The sequence below is a fragment of the Lygodium microphyllum genome, chromosome 19 (genome assembly GCF_053477565.2).
Source record: "Lygodium microphyllum isolate KBCC chromosome 19, Lygodium_microphyllum_v1.1.10, whole genome shotgun sequence".
NCBI lineage: Eukaryota > Viridiplantae > Streptophyta > Polypodiopsida > Schizaeales > Lygodiaceae > Lygodium > Lygodium microphyllum.
In genome coordinates, this window is record NC_141153.1 from 1390891 (window position 1) to 1407336 (window position 16446).

The 16446-nt window shown below is 42.2% G+C and overlaps 1 protein-coding gene across 2 annotated transcripts in view; it reads left to right on the top strand.

Annotated features, from left to right (window-relative positions):
- The first annotated feature begins 1618 nt into the window (after nt 1-1618).
- The window catches only part of RAD50 (DNA repair-recombination protein (RAD50)), a 96151-nt gene continuing 81323 nt past the window's right edge, over nt 1619-16446 (top strand). The window contains exon 1 of one of the 2 annotated variants that reach the window (XM_087700970.1): nt 1619-1982. In XM_087700970.1, coding sequence (XP_087557096.1) covers nt 1860-1982 — 123 coding nt within the window. In that variant the 5' untranslated portion in view covers nt 1619-1859. The remainder of the gene's footprint in view (nt 1983-16446) is intronic. The other variant, XM_087700971.1, reaches the window with a different exon arrangement.

Sequence of the window (16446 nt, forward strand, 5' to 3'; positions counted from 1 at the left end):
TGCCTCACTCTCACCCTCTCTTTCTCTCTTTCCCTATTAGGTTTAATGTTTTTTCTCTCTTTTTCTCTCTTTTTCTCTCTCCTCTCCCTCTCTCATTTCTTTTTCTCTCTTCCTCTCCCTCTCTCATTTCCTCTCTCTCCCTCACCCTCACCCTCACCCTCTCTTTCTCTCTTTCCCTATTATGTTTAACATATTTTCTCTCTCCTCTCCCTCTCTCATTTTTTCTCTCTCCTCTCCCTCCCTCACCCTCACCCTTTCTTTCTCTCTTTCCCTATTATGTTTAACATCTTTTCTCTCTTTTTCTCTCTCCTCTCCCTCTCTCATTTCCTTTTGCTCTCTTCCTCTCCCTCTCTCATTTCTTCTCCCTCCCTCACCCTCTCCCTCTCTTTCTCTCTTTCCCTATTATGTTTAATGTTTTTTCTCTCTTTTCCTCTCCCTCCCTCCCTCTCTCTTTCTCTCTCCCTCCCTCTCCCTCTCCCATTTCCCTATTATGTTTAATGTCTTCCTCCCTCTCCCTCTCCCTCTCCCTCTTCTCTCTCATTTCCTCTTCCTCTCTCAATACACACAAATTATACCAAAAATAAGTGAAAGAGAGAGAGAAAACTTACTCTCCCTCTCTTATTTTCTCTCCCTCCCCCTCCCCCTCTCCCTTTCTTTCTCTCTCCCTCCCTCTCCCTCTCCCTCCCCCTCCCATTTCCTCCATCTCCCTCTTCCTCTCTCATTTCCTCTCCCTCCCTCTCCCTCTCCCTCTCTCAATACATACGAATTATACAAAAAACAAGTAAAAGAGAGAGTGAAAACACAAAAGCAAAGCAAGAATGGACAATGCACTCACCGTAAAGGCTCGAAGAAGGGTTTGGCGGCTCCTCTTCACGATGGCGGCTCCTCTTCGCCCTTTGTACACCTCCTCCTCTTTTTCGCGAACGGCGGCGGCGGCGGCGGCGAGAAGCCTTCTTTCTCCTTCTTTCTCTCTTTCTTTCCCTCTCAGCAAGATGCTCGCTCTCCCTCTCGTTCCCCCTTTTACTCTCTCTTTCATGAATGGGCGAAAAATGACGCGCTCGGGTTTTGGCCGGCTTTTTTTTCCTCTGGGTACCGTCGCTATTTCTTGTCGCTAATGGACGTCACTATACCCTCATATCCTTGTAATGTAACACAATATATTTTGGGTTATTTGAGAAATTGCAAATGCAATGTGAATTTGCTTAAGATAACCTATGTGCTTTGAAGGTTGGTTACACACCATGTGATGGACAATAACTTTGTAAGATATTAACAAATCAAAGTGTTTAATTAGGGGCTAGGTACACGTTCTCCTTTACACATTGAAGAGGACATGACCTATTATGGACGTGCTAACCCAAAAAATTCCTTGCCTACTTTTGGATGGGGGAGTCTTCCTTGTGTCTATGTTTTGAAAAAGTGCATGCCCACAGTGTTGATAGGAGTTGTGCATTTGCACTTAAGGTGCAACTAGCCTAAGCAAAATCTATGTAACTCAAGTCAAATGATGTTCTTTTTGCTCTTTCATCCTACGAGGATGCATCTTTCCTTAACGGAGCTGTAAGTATCTTACCCTATGGTTGATCATACAAGTTCAGAATTTTACGTGCAAAGGAAGCCTTAGTAGTTGCCTTTCCTACATCCCTTACATTCATTCCTTGCATTTTCCATGCAAATGACCTTACGACTTGTCCTCTCTTACATTCCTTTACATTTATTTCGATGAGAACACTTAAAGCTCGAAGACTTTTGCTGGACCAAGCTTGGTGACGGTACTCTCTCTCTCTCTCTCGGGCGAGGAGTCCGGACCTTCTTCTCGGTGTCCGTCGTCGTCATCATCAGTGTCAGGAGCAGCCAAGATGAGCACGGTGGACAAGATGCTGATCAAGGGAATCCGGAGCTTCAGCCCCGACAACACGCATGTCATCACCTTCGACAAGCCGCTCACCCTCATCGTCGGTCCCAACGGTGCTGGCAAAACCGTAAGGAGAAATTAAAAAGTTTAGGTTTTAGTCTTGTGGCTCAATCAGAATACAGGTATTTTCATATTTTTGACAGTCGCCAATGGCAGGCTGAGCGGGATTCTCAAGACATCTTAGCAATCTAGCTAGGCTTTGTTAAACTTTATCCAGCCCATCAAACAAACAAGGCGTTACACTCAAGGTGGCTTGGCTTGTCTTGCCATTTCACATGCCTTGTTACTAGGAACGAGTGAAGTGACATCGTAATTACTGCATTTAATTGAATCAAGTAGCTGAACTTTGTCTTTATTGCCATTTCAAACAATTGTTTTCTTTAGAAACGAAGGGGCTGAAGAGCGAGTTCAATCCTTATATCTAACACTTCCAACCGGCACTTTTGATTGAAGCCGGAATACATGCAATCTTACAAAAGGATGTAAGAAGAAGGCCCAAGTTGTAAACCTGCTCCTAATTCCTATAAACCTCAAGCACACCCATGGTCTATCTAGCCAAGCTAATACTGATGGGCTGAGAGGGTCTTGTGTGCCAGCACCTTCTCCTATCCTACTCGTGGTTTCCTAGATGACACATTAGGTGCCTAGATGACTCACATGTAATGTGGTTTACGGACAGCTCTTGTAGTTAGCACCTTTCATTGCACCTTAAGGCATGGCTGACCAGTCTACCGAACCACATATGAACTTAGGCATCAAAGGTCATTTCACTGGTTCAATTTGTTTGATGACTTGGATGAGGAGTCTATTCATACTTTCTTAGATAGACGTTGTGATTGTTACAAGGATGAATGGGCACCATCTTCTAACAGGTCTCAAAGATCAAAGTAGCCTTCTCCTTTCTCCTCTCTCCATGTTTCACATAGAGTCTGTCTTGCTAGCCGTAGGCTACCTATGATGGCACCATATGTTCAAGTGCTTGTTCTTGTTAGTAGATTAGTGAGTTCATGGTTGAGTCTGTGCATGTGGTACTACAGGCTGGGCACCAGATATATTTTAGGCATTTTATTTGCCAGCATTTATTGTAAATTTGCATTAGTTGCAGCCAATTGGCCAGCATTTAATGCTGACCGACTTGTCATATTTAATGGTATTTATTTGGCCTATATATTCTTAGGCTCCCTCCTCCACATTCATTCATCAAGTGACAGTTCTTGAGGAGAGGGAGCAAGTTCCAATGTCCCCATAGCCGGTGACTCACATTGCTTCTGTACTGTCTTATGTCTTGGTATATGGATTCCATTTCCCGAGCATACATTTGAGTTCTCATCTATATTGTGTTTTTTCTTTCCCTTTCTCTTTTGTCTTGTGTTGAACAATTTATTTTAGCACATGTTTATGCTTCCATTGTTACACCACTTTTGACATGGTATCAGAGCTCAAGATCGGTGCTCTTGCTGTGTTTTCTTATTGATTTCACGATTGTTTTCACCCTTGTTGATCAGGTGATTGCTGCTCCAACCAGGCGACGTGTTTTACCTGCGTTTTTTGTTGACGTTAGCATCGTATAACTTGCGTGTCTATTTCAGCTTGTGTTTTGGTGCCTCTACATCTCCTCTTGCCTGGGCACTTGCATTATTAGGCTGTTTTTACTGTTTTTGTCAATTTTTGACTTTTTCCAGCAGCTTTTGTTTTATTTTGGTGAGATTTTGGGTTATATTGTATGTGAACTCTTGCTTTTTGCAATCTGTGCTTGTGTTTTGGCTGTGTTCCCTCTCCAAATACCTTATTTTCTCTTCTTCTCTTCTAAATTCTCTATAGATGGCTTCTCCATGCACATCCATTGATGACAAGCTCCATGGACTTGATTATGATATGTGAAGTGCGGTGATGAAGGCCCGGTTCATCCAGAAGCGGTTATGGTACGTGGTTTGCGGAGCTATTGCACATCCTCATCGACCTTCTTCTATTCTAGGTGATTTTGATGAAGACAACCATGAGAAAGTAGTGCTTACATGGGATTCAGATGATGCCCATGCTTACTCAGCCTTACTTCGGTGTATTTCCAAAGAAGTTCTATCGGCGGTAACCTCTTGCAAGATAGCTTTAGACGTATGGTCGAAGTTGCAGTTGATATATAAGGTTCCTTTCACCATGAGAGCAATTACAAGGTTCCTTTCACCATGAGTTGTGAATGCTTTACGGACGCAGACATCTATGACTTCTGTCGGTTTTCTTCACATGTGCTCGATGCTGTTTAAGCATGAGGCGACTTTGCGACTACAGGGGTGGCTTTTGTCACATTACGGAGGTTCAGGCGAGGCTCTTGTAGCTTCAGAGAGGGGTTTGAAGACGAAGAAGTTGAAGGCCTAGTATTACCATTGTGGCAAGAAGGGCCATTTGCGGAAGGACTGCAAAGAGTTAGTGGCTTCAAGGAAGCAAAAGGAGCAGAAGATGTCGGGGGATGTGGACTCCTTTGACAAGTCATCATCTGTCTCAGATTTCGACTCAGATTCTCTGGCCAAGGCGAAGTCTAAGGCGCGGAAGGGATTCTTTTCTTCGGATTGTGGGAAGGGCTTGGTGGCCCCTTTCTTAGCTACTTTCTAGTGGTTATGATGAGGTCATCTCTCACTTTTTCCTTGTGCTAGAGAGGGAGTGTGAGAGGGTGATGTGATGGGGCAATTTGGCCTTATCTATACTTCTATATAGTGCATAGGATCCAGAGAGGGTTTCCTTGATACATCGACCGAAGTCTGGCAGGTACAAATTAGATGGGATTGACATCCAGGTTCATGATGAGTTGTTCCTTTCTTGACAAAGTTGTGGTGGCTTTTGTTTGGAGCTCACATGAGGGGATACTTTGGTGGTTTGGCCAAAGGAGGGGAATTCATGGTCATTTATGTGTTGTGGCATTGGTGATAGGATGATCACGTGTGCTACATTAAAGGCATCGTTGATGGATATGAGAGCTACTATGATTCTTCTCTATTTTCAGGAGCTAGTACGATCAATATCAACATTAGGTTCTCTCCAAGGCACCTTGGTAGTGGCTTGCGCACCCACTACTTGGGTATCCATGGTTCTACTTTGATGGCCATTGTTGTATGTACTATGATGAGACATTATCATTGTATATTGTATTGTCTTAGATCACTCATGATCTGAGAGAGGGTATTACGAGACTGATAGTATTATGGGATTGTCTTTCTGCAGACGCCCCCTCTCACTCCTGTTGACTTCCTTGAGAGTATTACGAGACTGACAGTATTATGGGACTGTCTTTCTGCAGACGCCCCCTCTCACTCTTGTCAACTCCCTTGATGTGAAGCACGAGAACATCCATTCGCCACTCAGCCACGCTCAAGAAGATGCTGGAGAAACCCGACGTCTCTCTCGTGCCAGCCGCCGTTTTGTAGTGAGTTTTACTAATTTTATGACTCACTCACTTCCTAAGCTCCCCTTGTACGGGCTCCTAAGGCTCCCAGACGGTCATCTCTAGTGCTTGTTTTGCAATAAGTTACATTTATTGAGGTAACATTTCCTTCCCCTTAAGAATCGGTTTCGTTCTCGAAAACGATACTTGGAAGGTCCAACTGTAAATTGGGAAACCTTTTTCTTAAAGTGCTTACTCGCTCCCATGTTGAGCTTTCTTCTAAACAGTCTTTCCATTTTACCAGACATTCTTGATAAATAGTATACCTTGTTCGTCTATTACGAACATTTAAAATTCTTTTTGGTTCATGTGGAATAGATTGGTCATTGGATAGCTCCTCAATCTTATCATTTAAGACTAGATTATCCATATCACCCAACTTCTTTCTTAGCTTGCTTACATGGAAAACTGGATGTGTTTTACTACCAACAGGTAGTTGGAGCTTGTAAGTCTGTTTCCCTACCCTCTTAAGTATTGTGAAAGGACCACAATATTTTGGTGAAAGCTTTGGACATCGTCCCATTTTCATGGTTTTAATTTGTCTAGGCACTTTAAGATAGACCAATTCCCCTTCCTCAAAGGAGATGTCTCTTCGGTGAGGATCTGCATAAGCTCTAGCTCGGTCTTGAGCTCTCTTAATATTTTCTTGAGCAAATTTTAATATACTATTCATATCCTCCAAAAAATCCTTTGCTTCTTGAACCTTTTACTTATGTAGTCCTACTGCATGAGGAGCTCTGGGTTGAAACCCAACATTAGCATAAATGGACTATACCCAGTGGAAGAGTGTTTGGCACTATTATATGCAAAAACTATGCTATCGGTAAATACTCTTCCTAATTAGTTTGCCTTTTATTTACATATGCTCTCAACATATCTTCAAGGATTTGGTTAACCCTTTCAATTTTCCCATTTGTTTGCGGGTGCTCCGCCGTGCTCATGCTAAGTTTAGTATCCAACTTCCTAAATACAATACGCCAAAATTAACTATCAAATTTTCTATCCCGATCAAAAACTATATTTGCTGGAAGGCCATACAATCGGTATATGTTCTCTATGAACAATCTAGCCAATTCTGGTGTTTTAACATCAGTTGAAGTTGGAATAAACCTAGCCATTTTGGTTAACCTATCCATAATCACCCACACAGAGTCGTATCCCCTTTGTGTCCTGGGTAAAGCGACAATAAAGTCCATGGAGATACTCTCCCATTTTTCCGAAGGAATCTCTAATGGGTGGAGAAGTCCTCCCATTTTCGATCTTTCAGCTTTACTAACTTAACAGTTATTACATTTGACCACATAGTCAAGGACGTCCTTATTCATTCCAGGCCAATAGAACTGTCTTTTAATAAGACTATAAGTCTTATTAACTCCTGGATGTCCTGCACTAGGGGTATCATGACACTCAAAGAGTATCTGGCGTCTTATTCCTTCATCTTTCAGCACACATATCCTACCCTTGTAGAGTAAATAACCATTATCAATGGTAAAATTCTTCCACTTGAATCCCATTTGAGCAACCCTTGATGCTCCATTTCCTTGTTGAACATCCTCAGATGTTCCTTCCTTAGTGGAGGCTCTTCCATTTGGATCCCCATTTTCTATTGCCTCCCATATGTTGGAATATGCTGGATCAACTTGGCATTTCCCTTTTAAGGATTCAAGCAAATTGGAAGTGAACTGAGTAAAACTCAATTAATTTATGATGGGCATTCTGCTGAGCGCATTAGCCACTATATTGTACTTTCCTTTCTATACCTTATCTCATAGTCGAACTCTTGGAGGAGTTCGGTCCATCTGGCTTTACGCCCTTCTAGATCCGGTTGGTCATTAAGCCACTTAATGCTTTCATGATCCGACAAGATAAAAAATTTGGCACCATACAAATAGTGTCTCCATTTCTTCATTGAATGTACTATTGCATATGGCTCCCTCTCATAAACGGAATAATTCCGTTTTGCACGGTCTAATTTCTTGCTTTCAAAAGCAACCGGTCGACCCTATCTGGTGGAAGGCCACTAGGTAAGTCAGAAGGAAATACATCTTTGAATTCATCTAACAAACCACTTAATTCATTATTTACATTCAACTCACAAACATAAGAAAATTGTTGCTTTATATTACAAGAAGTAAAAGTGTCCTTTACAGGAAGGGACCATAACATATATACCTCACAAAGCTTCCTTCTTTATTAGCTTCTGAACTTCAAGGGAACACATCAAAGGGTTATCAGATACTTCGTGTTCACCTTGAATCACAAAAGTCTTACCATCCCTTTCAAATTCCAATGTATTATGATGATAACTACGCTTTAAGGATGGTTCCAATCCCCATAGCCACTTCCTCCCTAAAGCAATATCGGCTCTTTCCATATTCATAATCTGGAAATCAAGCTTATCTTTATATCCTTGGATCTCGATTTCCAAATTGGATACCATTGTATCCCATATTTTGTTATCGTGACCTTGCATCATGCGAACAATGTATTGATGCTTACTCTTTTGTTGGGGAAGTTTCAACTTTTTGACAAGTGCATAACTTATGAAATTGTGGGTGGCAGAGTTATCAATCATGACTCTAACTCTCTTTCCACCTATTAATCCATGCACTCTAACTAAATCATGTGGCCCGAAGGTAGGTTGCCACATAGAAGTTGACATACAACACCTGTGTTATACATCCTTGTGCAAGTCTCTCCGTCCCTTTTTTTTCTCTTGCCCTTTCTCCTAATTTTCCTTTTTTTATTCTCTCTCTCTCTCTCTCTCTTTTAAATTTTATCTTTACAGTGTGTGAGAGGTTGGAAACAAGCGCCAGACTGTTGTAGACAGCAATGGCCAGCTTGGACCGCAATGTCCTCTGTGTTTGGGGTGTGGGCAGCAAGCTGAAATACCTGAAATCTGCAAAAATGAGATTGTTTTCTGAATGGAGAGTGATCAACAACAGTCGCTCTGCTGTAAATAGCTGCAAACTGCGGGTGGAAGGCTAGAAATAGGTGCCAGACTGTAGATGACAGCAAGGGACAGCTGAGACTGCAATGTCCTCCGTGAAAGGGGTGTGGGCAGCAAGCTGAAAATACTTGAAACCTGCAAAAACGAGATGTTGGTGCAGCGGAAGAAGAAGAGAAGTGGATGCCGAACCCGCCCACCGGTCTTTGCCTTCACTGGAGCAGAGGATCTTTGTCGCTGTTTGAGCAGATCCAGCTCTGATACCATGTCAAAAGATGACGTACCAACGAGACAGTAGGGTTTGCGGGGAGGAACACGGAGTGAACTCGGCAAACACGGAGAAGAGAAGAGAAGAGAGAAGAAACTCTGATGAATGGAATGATGAAGATTTGAATCATGGAGTGAATGTGATACAAGGGAACAAGGGTGCCATAGCACAAGGAAGATGATGATGACAGCCACGAACCACGAACTGCAATATCCTCCTAAAGGGGTGTGAGGGTAGTGGAGAGGCTGGAGAGAAGAGGTGATGGACTGAATGAATCAGCCGTAAGGAATGGATGAGAGAGTGGCCTATAAATAGGCATAGTTAGTCTAGGATGGCACCCCTTTTTGGGGCTGCAAACCCTAAATGCAAAACGCAAAAACGCAAACTGCGAGTGAAGGGTTTCTCAATAGACCAGTCATATTTTATGGCATTTATTTGGCCTATATATTCTTAGGCTACCTCCTCCACATTCATTCATCATCTAACAATTCTTGGGGGGAGGGAGTAGGTGCTAGTGCCCCCACAGCCGGTGACTCACATTGCTTCTGTACTATCTCATGTCTTGGTATATGGATTCCATTTTCCGAGCATACATTTGAGTTCTCATCTGTATTGTGTTCTTCCTTTCCCTTTCTCTTTCGTCTTGTGTTCAACAGTTTATTTTAGCACATGTTTATGCTTCCATTGCTGCACCACTTCTGACAGTTTTGCCCTCCCTACCTAAAGAAGATTTGTTGGATGGATCTAATTACTCCCTTTAGTCATGTAAAGTGGATCGTATCCTTAACACGTTCGATTTTTGGGCCTTTGTTACTACCCCTATTCCTTGTCAATGGAGGATCCCACAGTTGGATTGACTATGGATCGTGCAACTCTTTGGGATTGGCTTAGCTTACGAGCTTAGCCCTTTTTCTTTATGAGACTATAGGATTTTGTCCTTGTCCATGTATGGGGTTGCAGACAACGACAAAAGTGTAGACAAAGCTTTCTTCCCTTTAGTATCAAAAGACTTTTTCCCACCATATGATCTTGAAGGAGAAGCTTTTGATGCTCTCCGTTGATGACTCTCCTTCTATGAAGGATCACATCAGCAAAATGAAGGATATGAGATATGAGCTTACATCCCTTGGTCAGATGATATTTTCAGAGGATATGGTGATGGTTTCTATACCCAATTGCCGTCTCCTAGGTATGATTTTTCTATAGTAGCCTTCTTATATTGAGAGTATGTGAGACTCTTCTTTGGGAGGAGCTACCGGCTTGTCTAGGAGCATGACAAAAGAGATGAGAGCTAGTGGATCCGGCTCTACCAAAGCATTTATTGTAGGTGCAGGAGGGGGAAACAGAAGGCAAACACCAACAAGAAATAGGATGACAAGAAGGATGAGAAGAAGGACAAGAAGAAGTTCAAAGCCCAAGTGTCCACAGTATGGGAAAGGTACTCATCAAGAGAAGTGTTGGCTGAAGTATCCCCATTTGGAGCCAAATGAAGGTTCGAAGGATTCAAAGGTCACCCTTGCTACTATAGAGTTTGTCTTTGTTTATTTGTTTGAGGTTGAAGCTACAACACTTGCTTCTTCCATCGAGGAGAAGCCATGGCTCATTGATAGTGGGGTCTCTTCACATGCGACTTACCGATAGGATTGGCTTTAGGATCTACATTTTGGAGGGGTTTTTGTCACAATTGATGATAACTCTTTTGTACCAGTTTGTGGAGTGGGGACTATTCCTCTTTTGCTAGGTAGATAGGCTTTATCCGCCAAAGTTCTTTATGTACCAGGTTTTAGCCTTTTTTTTTGTCCATGGTTTGACATAGTTAGGTACGCGTGTGGCCTTCACCTAGGATGCTATGACCACTGAGGACTCTTCTACAGGTTATATTCTTTGGACATGTACTTAGGAGGGTGGATCGTACAAGCTCACCGCCCTTGCTGTGTGGACTTCCCATGAGCTTGGGGCTCTTTTGCATGCCCGTTGTGCAAACCTATGGGTACAGTCTCCATTCAGAAGGCCAAATATCTAATGCTTATTGTTGATGACTTTAGTAGGTATGTGTGGTTGTATTTTTTGGAGTACAAGGGTGAGACATACTCTTAACTTTTGTGATCGAAAGGTGTTTGCAAAAACTTTAACTTATTTTAAAGTTTGTGGTGTAAGAGCAGATCATGGTAGAGAGTTTTACCCCAAGGTTTTTGACAGGTTTTCCAAAGAGCACAGTATTCGAATGTACTTTTATCCACTGAGGGGGAGTCCCTATCCTAGACCAGTGCATTATAGGTACGGAAGGCCTCTCGGTCCCCATTATAGCAAGATGAGCCCATTGTTATTCCTTGGTTGTACAGATAGCTTATGTAGGATGGGGGTGTTCCTCATTTTCCTGCAACATTGATGGGCCCATGTAGATCAGCCAGGATATATGCCCGGCAAGGTAGGACACTTTGTGTGAACTATGCCCTTATGTCTTGTATTTTATAGGATCATGAGCCTACTACTATTGATGAGGCTCTTGCATAGGATGTATAGCACGGGGTTGTGTAGGAGCTCGATTCCATGGAGCATAATCAAAATTGGGAGTTGGTTTCGCATCCACAGAAGTGGAAGGTGATAGGTGTGAAGTGGGTTTATAAGACCAAATATTTGGCCGATGACGCCCTAGACAAGTACAAAGCTTGGCTTATAGCCAAGGAATTTGCATAGAGGGCAGGCTTGGACTATTTTGAGACATTTTCACGTACTATTTGTATGTCTACTATTTGGGTTGTTTTGACTCTTATAGCCCATCACTGTTGGCTAGTTTACTAGATGGATGTAAAGTTTGCCTTCTTGAATGGGATCTTAAAGGGGGAGATTGATGTTGATCTACCTCTTCGTTTTTGTGTGCGGGGAAAGGAGGATCATACCTACAGGTTGGAAGGCCCTTTATTGCCTAAAGTAAGCTCCTAGGGCTTGGTATCAATGGATGGATCGGTTCTGTCTCTAGAGTGGCTTTCATCGTTCCAACGATGGCTCCTACCTTTATTATAAGGTTGAGGGTGACGTGTACTTTGTACATCTTATATGTGGACGACTTGATTATTACAAGGAGTGACTCACAGTAGGTGGATTGGACATGGGAGATTTTGCAGCAGGAGTTGACATGATGGACCTTGGTATCCTACATTTCTTCCTTGGTCTTGAGATTTATCAGCTGACACATGGCATTTTTATCTCCCATTGTGCTGTTTCTCTCCTCTTTCCTCTATGTACTCGTGTTTCTCTTCCGTTGTGCACTCTCACAAACTCTTGCTTGAAAGATATCCAAATTTTTGGTGCTTTTCCCTTGAAGGAAAATTTTTTTCCACCACTATTGCGAATTCCCTTTGAGGAAAGTAGATGCCTTGCATATCTTGGACTATTTAATACACTTTCCACTTGAATAAGCTACACCAAACTATTGGATGAAAGATGGCTTTCATCTTATCTTGCATTCATCAAAGATCTTGAATTTTACTAATTGTCAATATAGCAAAAGTAGGATTCTTCATAAGTTGGGCAAAAGTCTGTATTGCATTAAGCAGTTGTGCTTTGAATAGACTATCATCATTGCATTAGTCCTCCTAGGCTCCTTAGACTCTAAAGTAACATGGAGGGCCAAACTCCAATCTCTTCTATACGTCATTAGCATACTAAGATACATCTTGTCCAGGGTATCTTAAGTTGTGCGAAAAAAATCTTTGCTTCATTCCTTGTGAGAAATCCCTACTGAATGCTTTTTCTGTTTAGCTGAACTTAAGATTCAAGTGCTAATCATGGACTCACCCTCTTAGAGGAAGTTGGCAATGTCCCAGCAATGGACATGAAGTCAGCCTTTTGTGAATCAAACGGTAGTAATCTTTAACTTAATCTAAAGAACAAAAAATTTAGGAAATTTAGGAATGGAAAAATGAGAATGTGGAGCTAGAATGCTCCTATACCTGAAATAAAGAAAGATTGCCCCCAAAGCATTGCAAGATTGCCCCCAAAGCCTTGTGCCCCTTGCAATGCTTTTTTAATCATTACTAAATCACTTGTACAGCTATTACTACTGCAAAAAGCTTTGTTCACTGGCTTCCCAAACTCAGCCTTCAATAGCCCAATCTAGTATATTTACTTATGGATCTGCAGAGCGAAATTACCTATCTCCAGTTCCTCTCACCAGCCAAGACTAAGAAGAACAAAATTGAGTAAAACAACAATGTTTTCATGGAGGCATAAGAAGACGAATCTGTCTAACATAGAATCTTGCCAGAACAACCCAATTTGACAAAATTTGTAACGACAAATCTCTAGAATGCTCTGAACCACAACAGTTAAGCACAACACAGCTCCAAGACCACTTGGGAAGTTTCAGATTATCATCGCCCAGCCTGGAATAGCATCAAAATACTTAAATCAGCTTTTGCCTTGATTTGGACAGCCATTGGGCAGCTTTGGACTGCTTCTTTAGACATGGATTTGCCTGGAAACAGCAATATCAGGCTTGGGACAGCTCCGCTGTGCCTTGGAACAGCTTCACTAGCAGTTGTGGGAACAACATGATCAACAATAGAAACTCCATGATCAGCAATGGTAGGTGACTGACGTCTCCTCCCAGCTACGATCTGCCCATATATTGGCCGCATGGTGGAGAAAAGCTATGTTTTCATGGCTTTCATGCATTTCTCCTGCTTTCCCTGTGTTTTGTTAGCTTTTCACTGGAATAATTAACTTAATCTTAAAATTTAATTATCTGGGCATTAATTAAGTATCTCGCCTGAAATTTTGTCCACACCCAAATTTATCAATTAAATGAAACTTTAAGGAAGGTTTCATTCAAACTAAATTTCAAACTAAATTAAATGAATGTATGCCCAAACTTACACACGATTCAATTCATTTTTTAAAACCGATATTAATTAATGTCATATTAACTTAAATTAATTGAATGTGTGCAAAAACTTAGAAATGGTCCAACATCTATGAACTCCCAAGTTGAGATCTCCCACTAGTAACCTGCAAAAACTTGCTAAGGTCAGGCAGTCACAAGAAAGGTGGGGATTTTTCCCCAATGGGCAACATAGCAAGCAATCTCTAAGCTGATCTAGATGAACAACATGCTGCAGGAGTAATCCAAGTTGAAATGACAGTTATTCAGAAAATTACAGCCATGAACATATAAAAGAGATGGAGACAAGTTGAGGGTTGAAGATGGGCTAACAAAATAGAAGAGATGGAGGCATATGTACTACTAACAAATTAGGGGTCGCATCATGCATGTCTTTCCTTAGGACCGGAGTATTTTGGTCGGCCATGATTTTAAAGAATGATTTGTCCCCTAGGCCACCTTCTTTTTGAAAGAAGATAATATTTTATGCTTTGGGACCAATGGACTTTGGCAAGGGTGCATGAAAACTATTTAACACTTAATTGCACTAAATCAACAAACTAAAAGGAAAATATCTTCACAATAGAGACGTGAGAAGAAGGCCCTAAGGTTGGAAGGGTTCGAATTTCATCCCCCTCATTAGCAAGAGAATTTGATGAGAATGATCCTTTCCAGCAAGCTCTACTTCAGTGGTATATCCTTCTCAGAAGAAACCTCAGAATAAAAAATGCTAGAACAAATCAGGGTTAAGCAATCCCTGATGGCTGAGAATGCAGAAATCAGCCACACAATAGCTTTATGAAAATTTGTCTCAAAGAACTAAAGCTAAACAGCCTTGGCTTGAAGAAAGTGAAGATGGGAAAGCCTCTTCTGATTAAAAATAAAATAAAAATCAAGAATAGTCTTTGTTGGTAAAATGTGGAGTAGGCGGTCTTGATCGAAGAAATCAAGCTGTTGAAGAAGTTTCCAGCGATAAATAACAATGCAAAGGGTTTTTTCATGATGGTGATGGTAGCACAGGGCTTTGAGGAGATTTTGGAGCTTCAATTTTCCAGCAAACATGATGAATGCTTTTGGATGATTTACCCTCTTTTACGTTTCTTTATTCCCAACTTTCACCTTTCAGCTTTGGTCTTTGAGATTTTCAGCTTCTTGGCATTTTTTGTTGGGTATTTCACTTACGCCTACGCTCACATAGGAGTGTCGGTGATTAGTAGGACATTGGGGCACTTTTTACTCTCGGTAGGAGAGGTTTTTTCCCCTAGACTTATGGTATTATTTTGTATGTGCTTATGACACACACTTACGGGCACTTATTGTGTTCGGGTGTGAACACCCCCTACAACCCTAAGGTTTAAGGGTTGTACCTTGTACTTTCAGCTTACTCTTTCAGTCGATTGCATTGGGTGTCGTGCTTAACTCTCATACTGTCTATTGATTTTTGTGATGAGCTTCGATCCTGCCTTCTTCTCACATTTGGTATCAGAGCAGCATTGGCTCTATTCAGCTGAAGCTCAGGTTCTCCTCAGCTCCACTCAGCCTTTGGGAGCTTGTGGCTCAGTTCAACTCTGCCTCGTCAGATTCGCCACAACCTGCAGCAGCTCGACTTGCTTCTTGCGCCACACACCAGACTACCTCCTGTCCGCCCCTGTGCTGCACGCCGCGTCAGTTGCCTCGCCAGTCCAATCTAAAGCGCTAGCAGAACGTCTTGCCAGTCCCATCTAAAGTGCCAGCTCCCGCCAGTCTAGTCCAAAGCGCCTCTTGACTCCCGCCTGGTGAGCATTGCGCCGCTTGCATGTGGCCAATGCCACCCGTCTGTGTGCAACGCCGACTTTGTAGCTCCACGCTTGAGAATTGCCCATCAGTGCCCGCCCATCGTCAGAGTGTTGCCCGCTTACTGAGCGCTGTTCACCTGGCTGTCAGCCTGTGCCGCCCGTTAGCACCACAGTGACCACCCCTTTGACTTGACACCATCCACTTGTGGCCTATGAAGTCCAACTCGATTGCCTTGCTTGCCTGCGACCTGAGCAGCGTCTGCCCTCTCCATGTCAGGTATTTTAAAAAAATTTTCATTCTTTTATTCCAGAATAAATTTTTGGAAGAGGGGGTTCCTATGCAAGTAGGCACAAACTTTTGGATACGTGTCTAGGACACATAGATGCAAATTTTTGGCACATTCATAAATTTTTTTGGGGCTTTTATGTTTTTTGAGGACATTGGCACATGCACTGCAGTTACATTCATTGATAGACTGCTTTGAATAAATTTGGGGCAAGAAATTTTGGGGATTTTGCTGATACAGTGTTGCTGAATATTGATTGCACCTTGGATTGCATGCATTAAAGATAGTTTTGATAGAGTGCACCTCTATATAATAGTTGCAGAAAGTTATTTCCTACAATTTCTAGAGATTTCCAGTTTGGACCTGCTTCGACATTGCTCTTTTGCCTCTTTTGGTAATTGATTATCATGGCAAATCGGGGAGGAGATGTCTTCACCTATGTATCCAAGGAGGGCAGATTGGATGGAAATAACTATTCACTTTGGTCCTTCATGATGAAGAATGTACTTGTGGCGAAAAATCTTTGGGATTATGTTAGTGAAGAAGAAGCTAGACGTGGAGTTGTGGCTCCAGCTACTTCTTCTCCAGGAGGACGTGCACAACGGGCACCTCAGTTTGCTCCACTTCAACCACTTCCACAAAGATCAGCAGCTCAAAAAGCATGGGATACACGGGATGCACAGGTGTTGTTGCTGATTGCATTGGTAGTTCAGCGGTCAATCATCCCCCACATCCATTCAGCAGCTTCTTCACAAGAAGCTTGGCTAACTTTGGAGCAAATGTTTGCAGGCAAGAATGAGACTTGCATCTCTTTCTTAAAGAAAGAGCGAGACATTGAAAATGGATGAAGGTGATTCTATTTAGGATCACTTGAACAAAATTCACGACTTGTGTGAGCAACTCACGAATGTCGATGAGTACTATTCGGTTGCACAGATG